A 20,625-nucleotide genomic window follows, 5' to 3' on the forward strand; every position below is an offset into this window, starting at 1 on the left:
TGTGATCTTTGATAACATTAAGTGATAATTGAAGAAAGTTTAAGTTTTTATTGGTCTGGAGATGTGAATGAGAATAGACGGTAAAACATTACCACAGTTTTGCACGGTTTAGACTCGAGTTTAGGAAGAGTGTTTACACTTGTAATCAGTTGTAATATTTTCTAGCATTGCTGGCAACAATGTTTCAGATGACCTTGGAAGTGTAGGCTTTAGAAAGCTGTTTCTTACATGTATACAGACAAGTTGTGAAAGAGATTATATATTTAAAACACTGTCAATGTTGTGTTTTTGTGAAGTATATGTTGAGATGGAAATATTTATTTTTAAACCCAAATTGTCTATTTATAACATGTTTGACACTTATGTTCTTGTGGTATTTGTAGCTGGACTTGTCAAGCAAGTTGGATGATACTTGCAATGCAATAAATTGATGTTTATCGTACATTGCCTTGGTGTGTTTGTAAGCCCCATTGAGACACAGGGGCTGAGTGATCAGTTAGTAGCCCACTCTTGTCTCAAGATCGACCGCCTCCGTGGTCTAATGGTAGAGCGGTCGCCCAGAGAGCAGAAGGTCCGGGGTTCGATCCCCAGCCGCATCATACCAAAAGACGTTAAAAGATGGTACTTGTTGTTACCCTGTCTGGCGCTCAGCATTAACATGATTAAGGGGCTAAAACAAGGATTGGTCAGCTCGGAGTCAGTATACTGTGTCTGAGTGGGGTATCTCAGTGTGCTAGCACTATCAATCGACATCAGTCCGGACTAGTACAAGCAGCAACACACACACACATACACGTGCATGCACGTCGCTATATAAGTGCAATAATCTTGGACGCAACGTTAAACCCCATTTACCTCACCTCACACCTTGTCTCAAGATCCAAGTAATAAGGATTGGATGAGTAAGATGTGGGACTGGGTGCTTGCGTGTCTGTGATTGCAGACGCTTGTTTGTCTGTGATTGCAACAGCTTGTGTGTCTGTGATTGCAGATCTTGGCTCATGCTGTCGACCAACGGTTTGCTTTGTCTAGACTTGATAAGTTACTTGCCTTTGTTGATTTATTCAAAGAATACTGTGTTTGAGTGGCATGTACAATACATGTTAAAATGCGGAATGGTGTCTCAGTGGGCTAGCACTTAATATGTGAATTAGTCTGGACTAGTAACACCCCCCAGCAACCCCCCCCCCCCCCCCAAACACTATGATTATGAGTGCAATAAACAAGCCCTTAAACCACAATTTCACCTCACCTACACTGTGTTAATCCCAATCCTGGAAAGGTGACCTAAACTCATACTTAAAATGATAGTTCACCCTTATTTAGTTAAAACGATAGATGGTATCTCATTGAATAAGAGTGTCTGGTCCAGACTTGATTATTAACAGGCCACTGTCAAAGAGGTGCACTACTGCTGAGTGCCCTGCTTAATAACAAACAAACATCACTGAATATACTCTTAAAACTATAAAAAAAACCATGAACAGTTTCTGTTGAACAATTTTTTTAATATGAGTATCACATATACAGTTCATAACCTCTCCTTAGTCAAAAGAAGTTTATTAATGCTGATCACAGACAGGAATCGAAAATCTAAACATCAAAGTCCTTGTGGTATTCATGTTTCTATCTTTGCCACATATCTAAATAGAGTCACATATTGATGAAGCCCCAAACCCAGGAATCTTTGTCCACAAACAATGACACCAGGTGTCTGCGAAAAATGGAGAGCTCATCTTGCTTTACCGGAAGCACCTGAACTGAGTCAGATCAAGGTCTGTACAGTTGAACAAAAACTGTTCTAGTTCACCCCAGACGGAATATCCGATGACAGAGGCGATAGCTGGGAGGGTTCAGTGTTGATCAGGTTGTTCTCAAAGACTCTTGGTCCAGTGGCAGGTACCAGACATTCAGGGACTATCATGTCTGAGATTGAGACTAGACAATGGCGGCAGGTATCCACCACCACTACTTCCACTCATTTCTGACTTGGTTGATTTCTGACTTGTCACCGACTTCGACCGGGTCCTCTTTTTCTTGTTTATCCTCATTGTCTCGGCAGGTGTTTGGCGGAGGGATTCGGTCTCGCTCACAGCGATCAGACTTCGAGGACTTTCCGAGTAGATTTTGGGCAAGAAGCTTCCAGGAGTTGTAACGTTGGCAAAGGAGTTCTGTCTGCTGAGGCTGGAAGTGCCCTCCGTAGGGCGTCCAATAAACCGCGTGCCATAGATGTTGTACATTGAAGGGAAGTAGTAGCCAGACTCAGGCGCAGAAATGATGGCATCTGACTGTAAGATGCGCCGTCGTTCATCACGGCGTTTCCGTTCCAACGCTTCCTGTCTCATATCTTCCTTTCGCTCGTCACGAATGTGCTTCCTTACACCTGCAGCGAGTAACCTTCAACAGACAGACAGGTGAGTAAGTGATTGGTTAATTCATGTTTCACGCCGCAGTACTAAAAAATCCAGCTATATCACCGCGGCCTGTAAATAATAAATCAGGCAAACCAACAGAAATAGCCGCAATCAAACTTGATAAAACTGCCAATTGACCTGAGCCAATGTCCCTTTAAAGGAAGACTATAGGCTCTGCGGTGAGGTGCCCTACCCAGACATGTCAAGGGGCATCGGTCGCCCAGTTGTCTGAGGCGCGGCAATTCTCTGTGTACAGCAGCGTCCCCCCGATTATCTTTCCAGGTTTGTCAGCACAATACCCGTAGTTTTCACCATAGTGGTAAACGTCTGAGACCTGCATCACTTCAGGCGTTCATCCCACATTAAGCTGACACGCCGTGATGTAACTTGAATACTGTTAAAAGTGGTGTTAAACCGAACTCACTGTTGTAATAAGTACTACTTGCACTACTACTACTACTACTACTACTACTACTACTACTACTACTACCACTACTACTACTACCACTACCACTACTACTACTATTACCACAGATCCGGGGTAGAATAGGTCTGCAGCAACCTGTCCTTGCCGTAATGGCGACTATACTTGTCATAAGAGGCGACCTACGGGATCGGGTGGTCAGGCTCGCATGGTTGATGCATGTCATCGTATCCCAATTGCATGGATCGACTGGAATATTGCTGAGAGCGGCGTTTAACAACAAACTAACTACTACTACGACTACTACTACTACTGAATTTATGTAGCTCCTAATAACCATCAATAGGTACTAAGTAGCGCTGTAATTATAATAAACACATGTTAAAAGTCAGATTACGTTGTCAAATGCTTGGTGGAACCGATGGGTTTTTAGTCGTGTCTTAAACTGGGACTCAGATGACGATGTACGTACTGGTAGTTTATCTGCCCTCCCTTGCTCATCCCGATCCTCTTCACAACTGCCTGCATTTCTTCTTCGTCTAAGGGCGCTCGTACACGCTGCAATATAATAGTCAACCTGTGTTGTGTTGTCTGATTTCAACCACTGTATAATGGCTGGATACAAATACACTTTCTCGAGTAATAATGAACTGTCCAGCGATTTTGTTGATACCACACGAACCATCAACGCTCATCCTGGCAAGACGTAGTGAGAAGCTCTTTGTTGCAAGGTGTGCGGAACAGACACATTGTACAGAAACAGAAATCCGATGCCACCACCCATCCCTTCAACTTGTAATCGAGCTATTACCTAGTGTGTCAGAAATCGAAGACAAACTCATAAACTTTTGCGATTGATCTACATATGTTTCAGCCATGACCATGTTTAGTGGCATGAATGTAACTCATTTCCCCCAATTGAACAGAACGTAAAACCTGAGTATGATAATGATGATGATGGTGATGATGATGATGATGATGATGATGATGATGATGATTTATAAGCCGAATAGTCACCATCTAGGTAAAACGCTATTCAATGACTATGTTACGTCTATAGGGAATAGACAGTAGAACTTCAATACACATGTACCAACTGTATATAACGGTATCCAGTGATTATGCAACATACTTAAAACGCTTCATAGAAACGATAGAACAATCCAAATAGATCGGCATGTGTATAAATGTATCTTTGCCCAATTCATTTGTTACGCAACACAATTCTTACTGAAAGTCTGTCTTGGTGCTGTCCTATTCCCTAGAAAGAACATAAAGCAAAACTAGACTACGGGCTCTTACTTGATGTAACAAAGTCCAATACAAACTGACCGCCTCCGTGGTCTTGTGGTAGAGCGTCCGCCCAGAGAGCCCCGGCCGCGTCATACCAAAAGACGTTAAAAGATGGTACTTGTTGTTGCCCTGTCTGGCGCTCGGCATTAAGGGGCTAAAACAAGGACTGCTCGGCTCGGAGTCAGTATACTGTGTCTGAGTGGGGTATTCATGTTAAACTGCTGCATGGTATCTCAGTGTGCTAGCACTATAAATCGGCATCAGTCCGGACCAGTACAAGCAGCCACACACACACGTGCATGCACGTCGCTATATAAGTGCAATAATCTTGGATGCGACGTTAAACCCAATTTCACCTCACCTCACCAATACAAACTATACAACATATTCGCCAGGCTTTTTGAAAGGTCGTGTAAACCTGATTACGTTTACTATCTTGGTATAATGAATCCCAATTTTTGTGCAACCTCGTTACTAGAACTATGCTTTCAAGAATAGAGGACCGCCCCCAATCTCCCGGATAGAGCGGAAGGTCGGTAGTTCGATCCCCGGCCGCGGTCATGCCAAAAGACGTTAAAATATGGTACTTGTTACCGTGCCTGGCGCTCGGCAGTAAGGGGCTTAAACGAGGATTTGTCGGCTCGGATTCAGTATACTGAGTGTGGTATTAATGTTGAACTGAGGCATGGTATGTCAGTGGGCTAGCACTTAAAACGGGCTTTAGTCTGGACTATTGCTGAGTGCCCTGCTAAACAACAATGGGGTATCCATGTTAAACCGCGGCATAGTATCTCAATTGGCTATCATCACAAAATCGGAATTAGTCAGGGCAAGTACAAGCAGCTGCAGCTACACATACGTGCATGCACGTCGCCATTTCAGTCCAATAATCTTGAACGTGACGTTAAACCCAATTTTACCTCATCTTCAAGAATACCAACTAGATCTTTTGACACCCAATTATTGTGCACCATCTATACTATGCTTTTCCAAAAACGTCAACTAATAGTATTACGAATGTTAAGAGACTTTTCAAATCAACTGAATGTTAAAAATGGCGAGTGAGTTGGGTTTAACGCCTCTTTCAACAGTTTTTCTGTTATATCACAGCGTGTCAGCTTCATGTGGGAGGAAAACCCGAAGTGATGCAGGTCTCAGACGTTTACCACTCTGGTGAAACCCACGAGCACGGTATGGTGCTGACAAATCTAGAAACATAATTGGGGTAAACAGAAATTCGAACCCACAATCATAGGTTTCTGGCGTGTCCATGGGACGCAACTCTGCACAGCGAATTGCGGCGCCTTACACGACTGGGCCACTCGTGCCTGCAGGAACATCAACGACTGTTTTAGGGTAAAGTTGATTTAAGTTTCTTGGGCCTAATAAGATCTTCTCACATGTTAACTTGACTACTCTGCGTTCACGGAAACTTGGGACGTGTCACGTTATATTTTACCCTTTCCCCCAAATGCATTCCAGAACACACTGAATAGAAACTGATCTTTGTCAGGGATTCTATATGTAGATGGTGTTAGAGGATGTTCACCCAGGAGAGGAGGTTTTAGACTTTTGTAGAATTTTTTCTGATATGTTTTGTATCTAAAGACACATAGGGAAGGTCCTATTCGTCTTTCAATTTTATCGTTTATCATTGAGCAAGATGTTTATGAAAAATTTGCTTTTTGTAGGAAATACATTATCGAATCTCACTAACCTAACACCTCCTGTTACATTTAAATGGCAACACGTTTTTAAAATGTCAAAACCTTTTTTGTTACTGCTACAAGATGTTTGTATTTTGATGATTTTAATAAAAAAAGTAGACATCAAAGATTGTACTAGGCAGCCAATCAAAATTTATATAAAAAATACTTCAACGAAAATATTAGAAAATAACGTATACTATCTCCCGGGGAATCCAGTTTTACAATTAAATGGGGTTCACGTAGTCCATTTTTTGTCAATATATGCCTTTGACAAACTTAACTGTGTTAACAACAGTATGTGAAGTTAGAATACCCACTGTATTAGACTACTTCCCTATATTTTAGTCATGAAAGAATGCAGTGAAACAACGCGCTTACCTTAAGCCCTCGGATAAACTTTTCTTTCGACACGTAAAACCTATTTTCCGTATCGAACATTCGAAACAGATCGACGACTCGGATCCCAATTGTGCCTAAATATCTTGTGAGCAGCGACATGGGGTCTTGGCGCTTCACTGAAAGGCAGTCAGTATTACAATTTAGAAATTTACAAGCATTAAATGATTTCACACAAGATTTTACGGGAAAAAAACCAAGCATTTGAACAACAACCAAAACAGCGCCAAAGAAAAATAAATGCATTCCCATGCCAAAAACACTGCACTCGAGATAAAATAGGGGATAAAATCACAAGTGACAACCAAGCATTCCTTCACTGCCTTCAGTTGTGTGGAAAACAGCATCGCAGTTATTTGGTACGTATATAAATGTATACCATGCCATATGCTAAGCGCAGTTTTACGTTTTGCCTTAGATGACAGTTTGCAATTCAACGTTTTTTATACATCAAAGATTATTTTTGTAGTGTACATAGTAGTGACATTTCTTTTCTTAAATATGAAATTGAAAACTCAAAACACTTGATTTATCTCCTTTAAAAAAACAATTAAATCTAATAATTCATTTAATTTAAATAAATTACAACAAGTTTTTGATAGACAATAGGTTTTTGTTGTCATATTTATCAATGATTCTACCTTTCCACATCCTTTAAAACGTCCCGTTTCCGTGCCGGAATATATTGCTGAGTTCGGTGTGAAACCATACTCTCTCTGACTTATCAACTCGACTTATGGGGTAGTCTAGTTGTTCAAGTATAGGCTCGTCACGCCGGAGGTCCGAGTTTGATACATGATACGTGAAGCCTATTGCTGGTGTTCCAACAGTCATATTGAGGGATTATTTCTTAGAACGGCGTGAAACCATACTCACTCACTCACAACATGATGTGAACATGTAATTCTTTATTCCTGTTTGATCATCACAAACTACTCGATCACAGAATCCTTAAAATCATGCAATTTATTTTCATAAGCATCGCCTTGCCATAATATTGTTAAAGTCTCTTCATAAACTTTGATACCGCCTCTGCGGTCTAGTGGTGGAGCGTCTGCCTGGAGGCTGGGGGTTCGATCCCCTTTTGTCATAAGCATCGCCTTGCCGTAATATTGTTACGGAGTCTTCATAAACTTTTAGACCGCCTCCCTGGTCTAATGATAGTGCGTCCGCCTGGAGAGCGGAAGGTCGGGGGTTCGAACCCCGGCCGCGTCATACCAAAAAACGTTAAAAGATGGTACTTGTTGTTACCTAGCCTGGCGCTCGGCATTAAGGGGCTAAAACAAGGACTTGTCGCCTCGGAGTCAGTATACTGTGGAGTATTCATGTATGTCAGTGGGCTAGCACTATAAAATCGGGAGTAGTTCGGTCTAGTACAAGCAGCCACACACACTCACAATTCATAATAATATTAATATAAATAATATCATTCCTGTCACATCTATTGTTAACAAATCCAAACGTACCTTCCTTCAGGTCTTTTTGTAGTAGGAAAGAAGACATTATCAATATTGGACATAAAAATAATTGTTTTGCAGTTAAGTATTAATCGGTTCATGTAACACACACTCATTACAGCCAATATAGAAACCTTCTGTATCAGTGACATTTTCCATTTGTAGATTAACAATGTGGAGCCTTCACAAAGCCATTTAAAATATATTCCACCTCACCCAACCCCACCACGCTTAATGTGTCCATGGCCTTATAAGAAGTGTAGGTCTCTCTGTTGTGCGCTATATACCAGCTCGTAGCAATGATAATGCTTGTTAATGGATCCGACATGTATTCATCTTTGTTAACAAACTGATATCATTAGTCATAGATTAGATTTTTAAAATGAGACAAAATGTTGATCATAACTCATTTACAGTAACATTTTTGTTATTCTTGTGCAGTTTTAACAATTTATCAGTACTGTAAGAATAATTCTAATGTTAAAATTTCTAACCTTATGGCGAACGATAAATATGTCAAAGGAAAGGGTTCACAAATACGTGATAAATGGCTCTATTTGAGCGTAACGATGACGGTGGCAACAACCCTCACCTCTCTGAATGCCGATGATGTCGTGAGTGCTGAGGATGCCCCCGTGATGAAGAGTGAACTTCCGGGTGCGGGAGATCTCCGTTGCACTGAAGGCAACCTTGGAGTTGATTGGTATGTTCTGAAAACAACGGCAACGACTATAATAGCTACATTTTCTTTAAAAGAGCCCCTCTATCATATCGGGTAACTTATCGGAATTTTCTTTTTCTTCTAAGCTTTGGATAGAATAAGATGACTCAAACGTTGCCAGCTGACAAGTTTATGTTTTGTCTTACACCAGATTATGGTGTACGGCTTGCCAGCAGGTCTAAGGAGCCGAATTTCGCGGTGCAGAGTTGCTTCCCTTAGACGTGCGTGACTGTTAGGATCCGTTAGTAGTGGGTTCGAATCCAATCTTCGCTGTGATTATGATCCCTTTTATGTAAGTCCTATGGCTGCGATCGTGGATATCACAAAGGAGTATTATAACGGTCTATACCAGCGTCACTTTAGGCGTCTCCCGATTTCACCGACATCCGGTGATATTAAGTAAATACTGATCAAAGTGGCGTTAAACCCAACTGACTCACTCGATGAGACCCTGGTTAAGGACCTGATGTACTCATTGTATTGGCAGGTTGCCTGATTATGTCATTGTTAAAAGGCTGTGAAATGTATTCACAAGTGTACATGCGAAGATTATATGTGTTCTTTGGTGAAGCTTCATTCAGACTTACGTACGATTATTTGACAGAAGAACGTATTTACCTCTAATCCTAGATGTCTGAGACAACAGGTTGGTTTCGCTATTGCATCTAGGAGCTCGTCACACCCCTCCATCGACAGCGGGTTATGGCCGAGCTGGAACAACGATCGTACACTCATGACCTTGCTGGCTGCAATAGTCTTAAAAATCTGCCCTATGAAAACTTCATCCAGATGTCTGAACTCTGAAATTTGATGATTGAGGCACATTCTTGACCAAATTCTCTTAATCAAGCTTCACGCATTTCCTGATACTAGCACCACAACGTGACAATTGCAGCATATGCTTGACCCCGTTCTCGTCCTCATGCCATGCCATAAATGTAGGTTTTTGTAATAATTAACTAATCTTAATAGTGAAACTAAGTTCTTTCTTCCTTTATTTACTTGAGACACTGTTTCACTCTTAACAATACTGACACGACAAAACGATGACTGGAGCATATGATTGACCCAGTACTGTCCATCACGTTTGACAGTTGTCTAATACTGACACAGCAAGACTATGTATATGGGGCACATGATTGGCCCAACCTCGACAGCAAGACGGTGATTAAGTGTGATTGACTATTCCTCTCCAAGTCCATGACTTTATCAGATTTATCGTACACAGCGCAGTAGTCTTAACTTAGCACAGCGAACAGATACATACAAAATATTATCATTGCCGTAGTTTTACTTGTCATTCTTAGCAAGATACGGCTATTGCAGCACAACACGGCAGTTATTGAGGCATCCTGTTACTCCCCATTGTCATTAACGAGTTGTCTTACACCTACACAGCAAAACCAGAATTGAACATCGGATTTATTTTCTTTGAAGTGATCTTGTGCAACAGGAGTCTACTCACGTCAAGCACCTCGAGACACCTGTTTGCTCGGATCCCCCTGCCGATGTAAGGCACACAGTCCCAGTTGATCCTGTTGTTAGCCATATCCAGCACCTTCAGGGTTCTGTTCATCTTCAGGGATTCCCCAATGGCCAGACTGCCTTCAAATCCAAAACCATTCCACGATACGTCCAGTTTCCGAATAGTGTGATTTTTCTGCTCAAACATTGGTTACATATTTTTGTGAACACTATGTGAATCAACAGGAATAGATAGACAACACTGGCGTGATGGCATACAAAGGATATATTATAGAGAGGATTATCACTGATGGAACGTTGATGAAGTCGTTCGTGAAGACGATGGCGTACCTGCAGACTCTTACAGACGGACACGGCGCCGCTTGCTCTGATCTGGTTCCAGCTGACGTCAACATACTCCAGGTAGTTGTTCACACCTGGTAATCAAAAGAATATTTGATTAAGGTAAGATTGGCTGGACGTGTTTGAATTCCACTCTCTGAGTGTTGGAATGTACTGGTCATTTACAAGTAGTCGGAATGTTCGATGTGGTCATCACAAAGTCGTATTAAAACACTTACAGGCAGATGTTTGTTTAATCACGATTCAGGAATTATATTCCCAACAGCGTATCACAAATTGTATTTTTCTCTCAATTAGATTAATTTGATGGATCGTGGCGTCGTTATAAATGTTTAATCATTCTGACCGCCCCGACATTTCCAATGAGTTTTAGAGTTTCAACTTTCATCATCCATCATGATTTACAGTATGTCAATGTTACCTTGCTATATTCAGGTATACGTGTCACTTTACCCGTGAAGATCCGGGTTAGGATAGGTCTTCGGCAACCCATTCTTGCCGTAAAAGGCGACTATGCGTGTCGTAAGAAGCGACTAACGGGATCGGGTGGTCAGGCTCCCTGACTTGGTTGATGCATGTCATTGTATCCCATTTGCCTAGATCGATGCTCATGATGTCAATCACTGAGATCGATGCTCATGATATCAATCACTGGATTGTCTGGTCAAGACTCGAATATTACAGACCGCCGTCATATAGCTGGAATATTGCTGGAGTGCGGCGTTAAACAACACACAAACAAAACAAAAACATGTCTGTTCTCTCAATGAACCTGAAGGGAACCTTATTCAGGCCAGTGTTAGGTTAGCTTACATCATGTTTATTTACCAGCCTTTTGATATGCATAAGTGTGAAACAGAGAAATTGATTACGGCGAATGTATTCCACCACGAACAATGAACTTCAATGTTTTCATACATGTTTTTGCGTGTCATCTATCTGGTCTTCCATACATACCCAACGCTCTTCCAAGTTGAACACCTCCAAGGATGCCGATCTTGTTGTGACTCAAAGACAGCCAGTTCATACTCTCGTTGTTCTGAAATTGATAAAAAAAACACCATCGTATACCATGGAACATACAGCCACTTAATACACTCGTTGTTCTAAAATGAAAACACCACACCAAACAACATAATACATTCAGCCATCTGTACTTAACCATAACTCCGAAGTAATTTTTATATTTACAGCATGATCCAATTTATTGAACGTCTATGGTGAGTGAGTTAATGTTGTTTTACGACGCATCAGCAATGTTCCGTCTATATCACGGCGACCTGTAGAGTGAAGGCAAACCAGTATGACCAATGGATCAATGACGCAGATTTCATTGCAGCCACCCTATCATAATATTAGTCGACCCTTACACGACTATTCATTGCGCTACTACACTGTCTCATCACAACCGCCTCCGTGGTCTAGTGGTAGAGCGTCCGCCCGGAGAGCGGAAGGTCCGGGGTTTGATCCCCGGCCGCGTCATACCAAAAGACGTTAAAAGATGGTACTTGTTGTTACCCTGTCTGGCGCTCGGCATTAAGGGGCTAAAACAAGGACTGGTCGGCCCGGAGTCCGTATACTGTGTCTGAGTGAGGTATTCATGTTAAACTGCGGCATGGTATCTCAGTGAGCAGCCACATAAACACACTCACGTACATGCACGTCGCTATATAAGTGCAAAAATCTTGGACGCGACGTTAAACCCCATTTCACCTCACCTGTCTCATCACAATGTCGCTCAGTATTAAGGTAGGGGATAAGGCAGTGACTGGGACCTCACGTCAATCAGGCGTTAAAAGACGTAAACGTCACCCCGTATGCTCAAAAGGCTACATTATCAGTGTGCACTCGAATTTCATTCTCGCTAGTGAGTATACAATCCTATCTGCCTTCTGGGACGCAATAAATTAACAGTCACATCTCATCTAATTCTATCGGGTACCCATTCACTGCTGGGTTAACAGAGGCATATTGCGAGGGCATGTCTAAGGTGACACCACCGAATCCCTATAAGCTCCCAGGAGTCAAACTTGCGAAACACAGTCACCCATCCACCTACTCTCCGCGACCAACTCTGCCTTAACTTCGCCTGATTTATGACCTGTGCCACATGGGTCCAACGTGGACATGGGACCACGTGTCATCACTTACCTGTATGCCTGTTGCCAGGTGGAGTATCTCGTGGTCACCTATCTGACAACCTGTGGATAGCAAAGAATACATACTAGCAGAGACCGTGAGCAGTCATCCTCTCGCATGACCTTTCGTTGAGTTAGCATGTTGGAAGGGAACACAATTCAATCAGTTTATAGACGTTTATTTACCACTTTGCTGAAACCCATGGCCACCAGACCTAGTTTGAGTTGGTTTGATTGTTTATTGTTTTACGCCGCACTCAGCAATATTTCAGCTATATGACGGCGGTCTGTAAATAATCGAGTCTGGACCAGATAATCAAGTTATTGAGCATCGTTCCACGCAATTGGGAAACGGTGACATGCATCAACCAAGTCAGCGAATCTGGCCACCCGATCACATTAGTCGCCTCTTACGACAAGCATAGTCGCTTTTACGGCAGGGATGGGTCTCTGAAGACCTATTCTACCCCGGACCTTCACGGGTCACCTAGTTTGGTACGACAAACCAAGAACCACAGTCAGTATGAATATTGGATTCGAACTCACAAAGAACGCGGGTCCGGGCTAATCTAACACACGCAATTGTGCATTAACATGACATGGGATTAAGATTTGAATGAGTGATGCGGACATCATGAATTTTATAAATGATATTTTTCGTAAGTCCACTGAGAACGTGCAACAGCTGAACACCTTTGTGTCGAAATGTGATGAGTCAATTTTCGGTAATGTCGAACTGATTGCTAGGTCCCGGCGAATTCCACCAATGGTTATTTGACTTCAAATTGTCGGTTGTCTCGTACTTCATGTGTTGTCCCAAATGACAAATTAAAACACAAAATTGCCCTTTGTAGGAAAGAATACTGAAATATATAGCATGAACTATTTACTTACTGTGCAAGTTAAGCTGTGTGATGGTAGTGGTCAACTGCAGCAGATCTGAAAGCGCCACTGAACCCTTGTTCTCCAGTGTGTTGGCCTTCAGACTCTGGGAAACACAACACCCCATGCTAGTTGAGATGAACAGGCTCTTTGTATCAGGATATCAAGGCGTGGACAGTATTAAGCAATGTTATTTTTTACGGTTCTTTGTTGTACTTTCGTGACAGAGAAACAGTATCACAATGTCGGTTTGACATCCAGATCTATAATTTCAACAGTGTAAATATTATGATCATACAATAACAATATTGCTTAAATTACCCATATGATAATTTTTTTTCTGTTCAAACGAATTGAAATTATACAGATTTTGTTTAATACAAAACCTTTCTTTAACATACTGAAGATACGGGTCAACGTCAATGATTTCAAATCTGTTCAGTACATGTTTGAGGGTCGGTCGGGTAGCCTAGTGGTTAAAATGTTCGTTAGTCACGCCGAAGACCCCGTTCGAATCCCGACATGGGTACAATGTGTGAAACCCATTTGTGGTGTCCTCCGCCGTGATATTGCTGGAATATTGCTAAAAGTGGCGCAAAACCATACTCACTCACTCACTGTACATGTTTGAACATTGTAACAGGGCTGAAACTGAGTCCTCTGTCTCACCAATCGGGAGATGAACGTGTTCTTTTTCAGGAGGTCCGAGATGAGAGCGACGCCCGAGCCGTCCATACCATTACCTTCAAGGTCAAGGTCCTCTACTTTTGTGTTTTCCTGGATGGAAGAGGATGAGTTTGTGTCAAATAGGCACCCAGAGTACATTATAAGTTGTAGCAGGATCACCCGGGGTACATTGGGTTTTGTGCGTCCCTCGTTAGGTTTTATACCACTCGCCTCCGACACATAAAATCGCGTGTACCTCGAGTGATTCCGCTACAACGAATTTATCTTACCGACATGTTTTAAAGTGACATTCTAAAAGAAATAAAACAAATTCAAAATTGAAAGAAAACTGCTGTTCGATTGAGCTGAGGTTAACTTGTGCTATGTCACGTGACTTTCATTGACTTGAAACAAGCGTGAGGCTTTTTTCTTCAAAGCGGGGTATAAGGGATTTAACTGCCACTCAGAAGACCACGCGCAGCTTGTCTTGTTCGTGGCAGGGTATAAGGGATTTATTCTCCCGCTGAGAAATTTATTTCGGGATACATAGTATTTTATCAAGATCAAGTGTACCAATCAGATGTCACCATTCTGACATGGAGGTATGATAAATAAATATGTAGACATATATCTTGTACCATTGTTATATCATCATGTAGCTGTTAAACATGTGAAAATGTAGCACCCATCACGTTAAGTACATAGATCCGTTGACACTTTTCGCTTCTAATTTATCTGGTTACAGCACGGACATATATACAAGTCCGTGGTTACAGCCAGCTCCAAATATCACCAAAAAGCCCACAAATGAATTTGCTATCCCCGAAATGTTTTTAACACAGGCGTTTTGTTTCAATTACTGGATGTGGAATAGGGTCGGGAATTGTCAGTTGATGTAGGTTCGTAAAACGTTATTCACTCTCTAAAGTAGGGAGCCATGGTCCCCCGAAGTTACAGCATCAGTAAACCGCGAGAAGCTCATCCGAGGTAATCCCCGCCGTGGTAAGGCGGGACACATTGCTAAAAGCACATAAATACTCATTAACCAACTCTTTATTATCAATGTTTATAAACGCATAAACCTGTTTAGCCAAATCTTGTTAAAACTTGGAGTCCTTAACCGTTAACACCTTACCACGAGTCCCGCGCATATGGCCTTGACCTGTTTGACGTTTAGTCCCACGTGCTGCAGTTGCATTTTCGTAAGCCATAGCTGTGACACGACCCTCCTGAGGGGCGTGGCCCCATGAGTCTTGCATGCTTCCTCGTATGACAGGTGGCCGATGTCTGTGTTCTCTCGACAGATCAGGAGCTGTTGTTCCAACTCCTTGTGGCGGAACTCGTCCTCTAAAAGAGGGAGATAAATCAATCAACTCTCTTGAGCCGCTGAAGCTGATTGTTCTTCGCGACTGCTGTTTCTGTTTACAAGACAATTCAATGTGTTTATAAAGCTTGACACCAGCAGTGTGGTATCTCCTCCTTACAAGTCAATGCTCGAGAACAGGACGCTGATTCATAGGTCAACATCATATGACCCTCTTGTGCCATACAAATGACATTGCTGCTATGATCAAGCATTAGGTTATGGCTAGAACAACGGAAAGAACTGGGAGCAAATTAATATACTCTAACAGGTATTGATGTTAAATATCTTTCTAATACAATGCATGGTTTAATTTGTAAATACATTGTAATTTTGGAAAATGTTTTTAATTCACTTAACCAAGTTTGCTGATTTATATCTATACATCTTTGCCTTAAACAAACAATAAACTTATTTACATTTGAAACATCTTGATTACACCAGACAGCACCAAAACCATATGATGATAATAATTGTTTTACATGAAAAGCCCAACATTCATAGTTTTAATAAAACAATATGTGATTTGCAGTCGTAGCTAAAAAGATGCAAATACCATTAAGAACCTCCATCCTCCGAATATCGGTTCCTTACTTCAATCCTCACATGCTCATTATGCCTTGTTTTACTGATTATATTGATTTCTTTTATTTGTTTCTCTATCTACTTCAATCCCCGACCACGTCATACCGAAAGACGCTAAACGATGCTACTTGTTGTTATCCTGCCTGAAGCTCGGCATTAAGGGACTTAAACAAGGACCGGTCGGCTCGGGATTCGATCCCCGGCTGCGTAATACAAAAAGATGTTACCCTGGTTGTAAGGGACAAAAAACAAGGACTGGTCGGCTCGTAGTCAGTATACTGTGTCTGGGTGGGGTATGCATGTTAAACTGCGGCATTGTATCTCAGTGGGTTAGCACCATAAAGTCGGCATCAGTCCGGACGTTCAACCCCTTTCACCTCACCTCTCTCAGAAGCACATAAATGGAAACTCCTCGTCGAAGTGACAGGTGTTTAATCAGGCTGAAGGTAATGCCAATAAGCTTTGTAAAGATTTGTTTGCACAAGTTAAGGAGAATTATCTCCTTAATCCCCTTAATGCCGCTTCGAATTGGTCTTCAGCAACTCATGTCGGCTAGACTGACATTTAGTCCCAGAATTTTTTTTTATCTTATTAAATATGTATATCTAATAAAGAGAATAAAATTCAAATGGAGCCCAGAACAATCCTTAATTCCTAGAGCTGAGGCAAATTAGATTCTAGACTTGATTTGAAATCCTTAATTTGTTCTCTTGGGTCTGGGAGTGAGAACACGAAGGGGCCACTAACGGGGTTGAATGGTCAGGCTCGCTGACTATTCAGTGCTGGGTGTTTCCCCGGGGAAAGAACATCTGAACTCATCAAACCTCCACACAAGAAAGGCTCACGTGATGACGTATAGAGGTAGTCCTTTGATAGACATACCTGTCAAAATAATTCACCTTCAACTTAAATAATACTATTGACAACATATTTGTACAAAGCCTTGCGCAGAAATATCTCTCTTAAAGAATGGCAGTGTTTGTTGTTAATTCGTCGATTTTCGGAAAGCTTTTTATTGTATAAACAAGCAACTTTTATGGTTCATAATAATGAAAATGGGCGATCATGACAAATTCTTTAATATTTTTCAAGGACTTAATTGAAACTTGAAAGCTGCTGTGGAGCTTTCAAATACAACCACGACTGACTATTTCAACACTGTTAGTGGAGTTAGGCAAGGATGTTCTTAAAGTCCTCTGTTGTTCTCATTATTTATTGTACAGCTAGAAGTTTAGACAGTGTTATATGCCTACAACGGAGGCTCGACATTGTGAAGACATTATGTCCTAAATGGGGACTAGAAATCAACTTATACAAGACGTAAATACTAGTTTCACAGGGGGCATCGTGAAAAGAACGGAAAAATGGAAATACGGCGACATTAACATGAAGGTTTTCACTTATTGCACTGATTTAGATGTTTTATTCTCGCCGCGACTATCAAAGCTGTCAACTTTATAGCATTGAAGGCAAACAATCTTCATGATTAAATCGTGACAAAGAAGCTTCAAGAACATCCAGCCAAACATACTAATTAAGATATTCAATGTACAGATAAAACCAATCCTATAGTACGATCAGAGATAAGGCGGGCTCAGAAAAGACCAATCACCGAACAGTTTCAATCTAAATCTGTAAATTTGTTTCATCTGCAGGATGTAACAGGTCTTAACAGAATAGATACATGACGGTGGGAACGACTCCCTTATGCAAGAAGATTATGGGTGTCATGGGTGTAATTGAAACTGAATATCACTTCCTACTTCTTAACGCAATTCAAGAAGTGGATACTTTCCACTGTACCTTTGTTGCATTGATACTGCTAAAGAAATAGAACAATTTGCTTGTCACTATCAACTTCGTTCTACAAAATAACTGTGCTAAATTAATTGAGACGTCATTTTATCAAAGAAAAATGTTACTGAATGGTTTAATACTGTTTCCCAATTGTCATAATAATCGCTAACCTTTACACCGAAGTTAACCATTACTATGTAATGTTAGCGACATCCAAGCAACACTGCAGATACAAATAGGTATAGGTAGAAAACAGCAAATTATATATATTTACTTCCAATTATGTCTTCTTCAAATTCATTTCCAAGTCTATAATGTGGTGTGGGTACATGGTGTGATTAGCTTCTTGTTCAGTCACATCACGCACTAATTAACTTTTAAGTAAGCAAGTTAATCAGAAAACGCTAACCAGGCTCATTCATTATTAATGACACAGTCGTGGGTTTAGTAGCACAAGGGCTTCCAGTTTCAACACCGCATTGGAATAAATGGAGGGTTGGGCAGGGCGTCAAGGCTACCAGAGACCGGATTTCGAGTCCCAGGGAGCAGGGGCAGGAGGAAACTGTACTGGAATTATGTTCACCTCCTTGATCAGAACATGTTGAGAACTTGCAAAATTCTGCAAAATCATTATTAAGACATTTAAGTGATATATGAAATGCTCTTTCCCACCTATAATTATATATAGGTGAGGTGAAATGGGGTTTAACGTCGCGTCCAAGATTATTGCACTTATATAGCGACGTGCATGTACGTGTGTGTGTGTGTGTTTGTGTGGCTGCTTGTACTAGTCCGGACTGATGTCGATTAATAGTGCAAGCCCACTGAGATACCATGCCGCAATTTAACATAAATACCCCACTCAGACACAGTGTACTGACTCCGAGCCGACCAGTCCTTGTTTTAGCCCCTTAATGCCGAGCGCCAGACAGGGTAACAACAAGTGCTATCTTTTAACGTCTTTTGGTATGACGCGGCCGGGGATCGAACCCCGGACCTTCCGCTCTCCGGGCGGACGCTCTACCACTAGACCACGGAGGCGGTCCTATGATTGTATATAATAAGCATAGATCACCATTGTACTTATAATGTAGTAATGTTCTCTGTTAACCTCAGTTTGCTATGTTATGTAGCCCTGAGTGTAAATAAAGTTCATTTCGGTTCAGAACATGACCGGTTACATTTCACACCGGCGTGTGAGGTGAAATATATTGAATTGAGAGCGTTTGGAGCAACAAAGAATAACAGTTCAAAGAGTACCAGGGAGTACGTTTCATATTTAATGTGATGGTTTCATATATAATGTGATGATAAAACATCGTGTCAACGTGTAAAATTTCATTGATTGCATATGCATCCCGCCGTGAAGATCCGAGTTGGAATAGGTCTTCAGCAACCCCTGCTTGTCGTAAAAGGCGGGGAGGTGACGAACGGGATCGGGTGATCAGGCTCACTGACTTGGTTGATGCATGTCATCGTATCCCAATTGCCTAGATCCATGCTCATGATGGATTGTCTTGTCAAGACTCGATTATTTACAGACCGGCGTCATATAACTGGAATATTGCTAAGTGCAGTGTTAAACAACAAACAAACATAGGTATGCAAGCTGTTCAATCTCAATGGAACATGTCAGTGAAAGCGAACACCATTTCCATATTCATGGGTGAGGTGAAGTGAAATGGGGTTTAACGTCGCGTCCAAAATTATTGCACTGGCAATATAGCGATGTGCATGCACGTGTGAGTGTGTGTGTGGCTGCTTGTACAAGTCTGCGGACCAATGCCGATTTTATACTGCTAGCCCGCTGAGATACCATGCCACAGTTTAACATGAATACCCCACTAAGACACAGTATACTGACTCCGAGCCGACCAGTCCTTAATTAAACCTCTTAATGCCGAGCGCCAGACAGGGCGGACGCTCTTCAACAAGACAACGGAGGGAGTCTTCCAAAATCATAAGAAACATTTTCTGACTACATTGTACGATTCCGACTATATCAAATAATGATGACACAAGGTGTATCCTGCCCCACCGGTGGCACCCGTCACAAACACATGCAAAGGCAAGTCTATTGTTCACCCAAAACACAGGAAGATATGATACAACACAGCAGATAAACGAATATCAAATTTGCTGGAAATCTGGTTTGGATTTTTGTAACGCGTCAGTATGAAAAGTGGCGTTAATCTCCATTCATTCAGCCATTCCTTCACTCACCCACTCTCTCACTCACTCACCCACTCTCTCACTCCGTACTTACTGTCCCCCAGATCCGTGTCGTAGCCGTCATCCTCGTTGACTGAGGTGTGTCCTGCCGTTGATGGCACCGATATGTACACGTCATCAGACGGTTCCTCTTGATCAACAACCTTTCCTTTTTTGGGGTCACCCATCCCACCAAACCCCACATCGGGATCAGATGCCCGGCCCACATTCGGTCTCTTGGTCACATTCTTTCCTTCGATATGCGGAAACTCAGTTTGATCATTTGTCATTCCATCCGGGTCCTGAGTTAAATCCGGACTCCTTAAATGAACCCGTGAACTCTTTTTCCGAACTTTTGCACTCTTTTTATGTCCATCTGGGCTGATGAAGATACCTGCCTCTTTCCTGATGTCTGGGATGGTTGAGAGGATCTTGAGTTGCCCCTCTCCCTCGTCTCCCTCGTCGCTTTGATAAAACTCCTCCCCCACATCATCAGATAAGTCGAGGGGTGGGACTCTCGGGTCTTCATACCCCGTTTCCATGCTGCATCAAAGGCTGTGAAAAGTAGATACAGCCGATATTCGTATTATCCTATGTCAATATTAACATATATAGAATCGTTGAATAACGTACTCAAAGGACGTTTCAAACTTATTTACAACCAAACTACAACAGCATTAGTCTCTCACTGTAGCTTTAATTACAAAACAAACACATTCGGCAGTAATTGTGTTATGATATA

The 20,625-nt window shown here is 41.8% G+C and overlaps 1 protein-coding gene across 1 annotated transcript; it reads right to left on the reverse strand.

Moving 5' to 3' along the window:
- Positions 1 to 1,897: 1,897 nt before the first annotated feature.
- On the reverse strand, positions 1,898 to 20,425 carry LOC139444287 (leucine-rich repeat-containing protein 74A-like). Its single transcript, XM_071225220.1, has 14 exons — positions 19,939 to 20,425; positions 15,063 to 15,274; positions 13,931 to 14,038; positions 13,274 to 13,367; positions 12,393 to 12,442; positions 11,199 to 11,280; positions 10,230 to 10,315; positions 9,880 to 10,074; positions 9,033 to 9,125; positions 8,286 to 8,403; positions 7,703 to 7,714; positions 6,219 to 6,355; positions 3,311 to 3,396; positions 1,898 to 2,397 (listed from the first exon to the last, which is right to left on the reverse strand). Exons 1-14 carry the CDS (start codon positions 20,423 to 20,425, stop codon positions 1,911 to 1,913), a joined length of 2,247 nt encoding a protein of 748 aa, XP_071081321.1. The 3' UTR covers positions 1,898 to 1,910.
- Between the last annotated feature and the right edge of the window lie 200 nt (positions 20,426 to 20,625).

Source organism: Haliotis cracherodii, unplaced genomic scaffold, assembly GCF_022045235.1.
Source record: "Haliotis cracherodii isolate W230 unplaced genomic scaffold, xgHalCrac1.p SCAF_5, whole genome shotgun sequence".
NCBI lineage: Eukaryota > Metazoa > Mollusca > Gastropoda > Lepetellida > Haliotidae > Haliotis > Haliotis cracherodii.

Excerpts from the sequence above, each read along its gene's own strand:
- LOC139444287 (XM_071225220.1), bottom strand. The coding sequence starts at position 20,425 with ATGGAAACGGGGTATGAAGACCCGAGAGTCCCACCCCTCGACTTATCT. Across the intron at positions 9,126-9,879 it reads GGTGTCTCGAGGTGCTTGAC|CTCGGCCATAACCCGCTGTC; the intron begins GTGAGTAGACTC and ends TCGTTGTTCCAG. Across the intron at positions 8,404-9,032 it reads TCAGACATCTAGGATTAGAG|AACATACCAATCAACTCCAA; the intron begins GTAAATACGTTC and ends CGTTGTTTTCAG.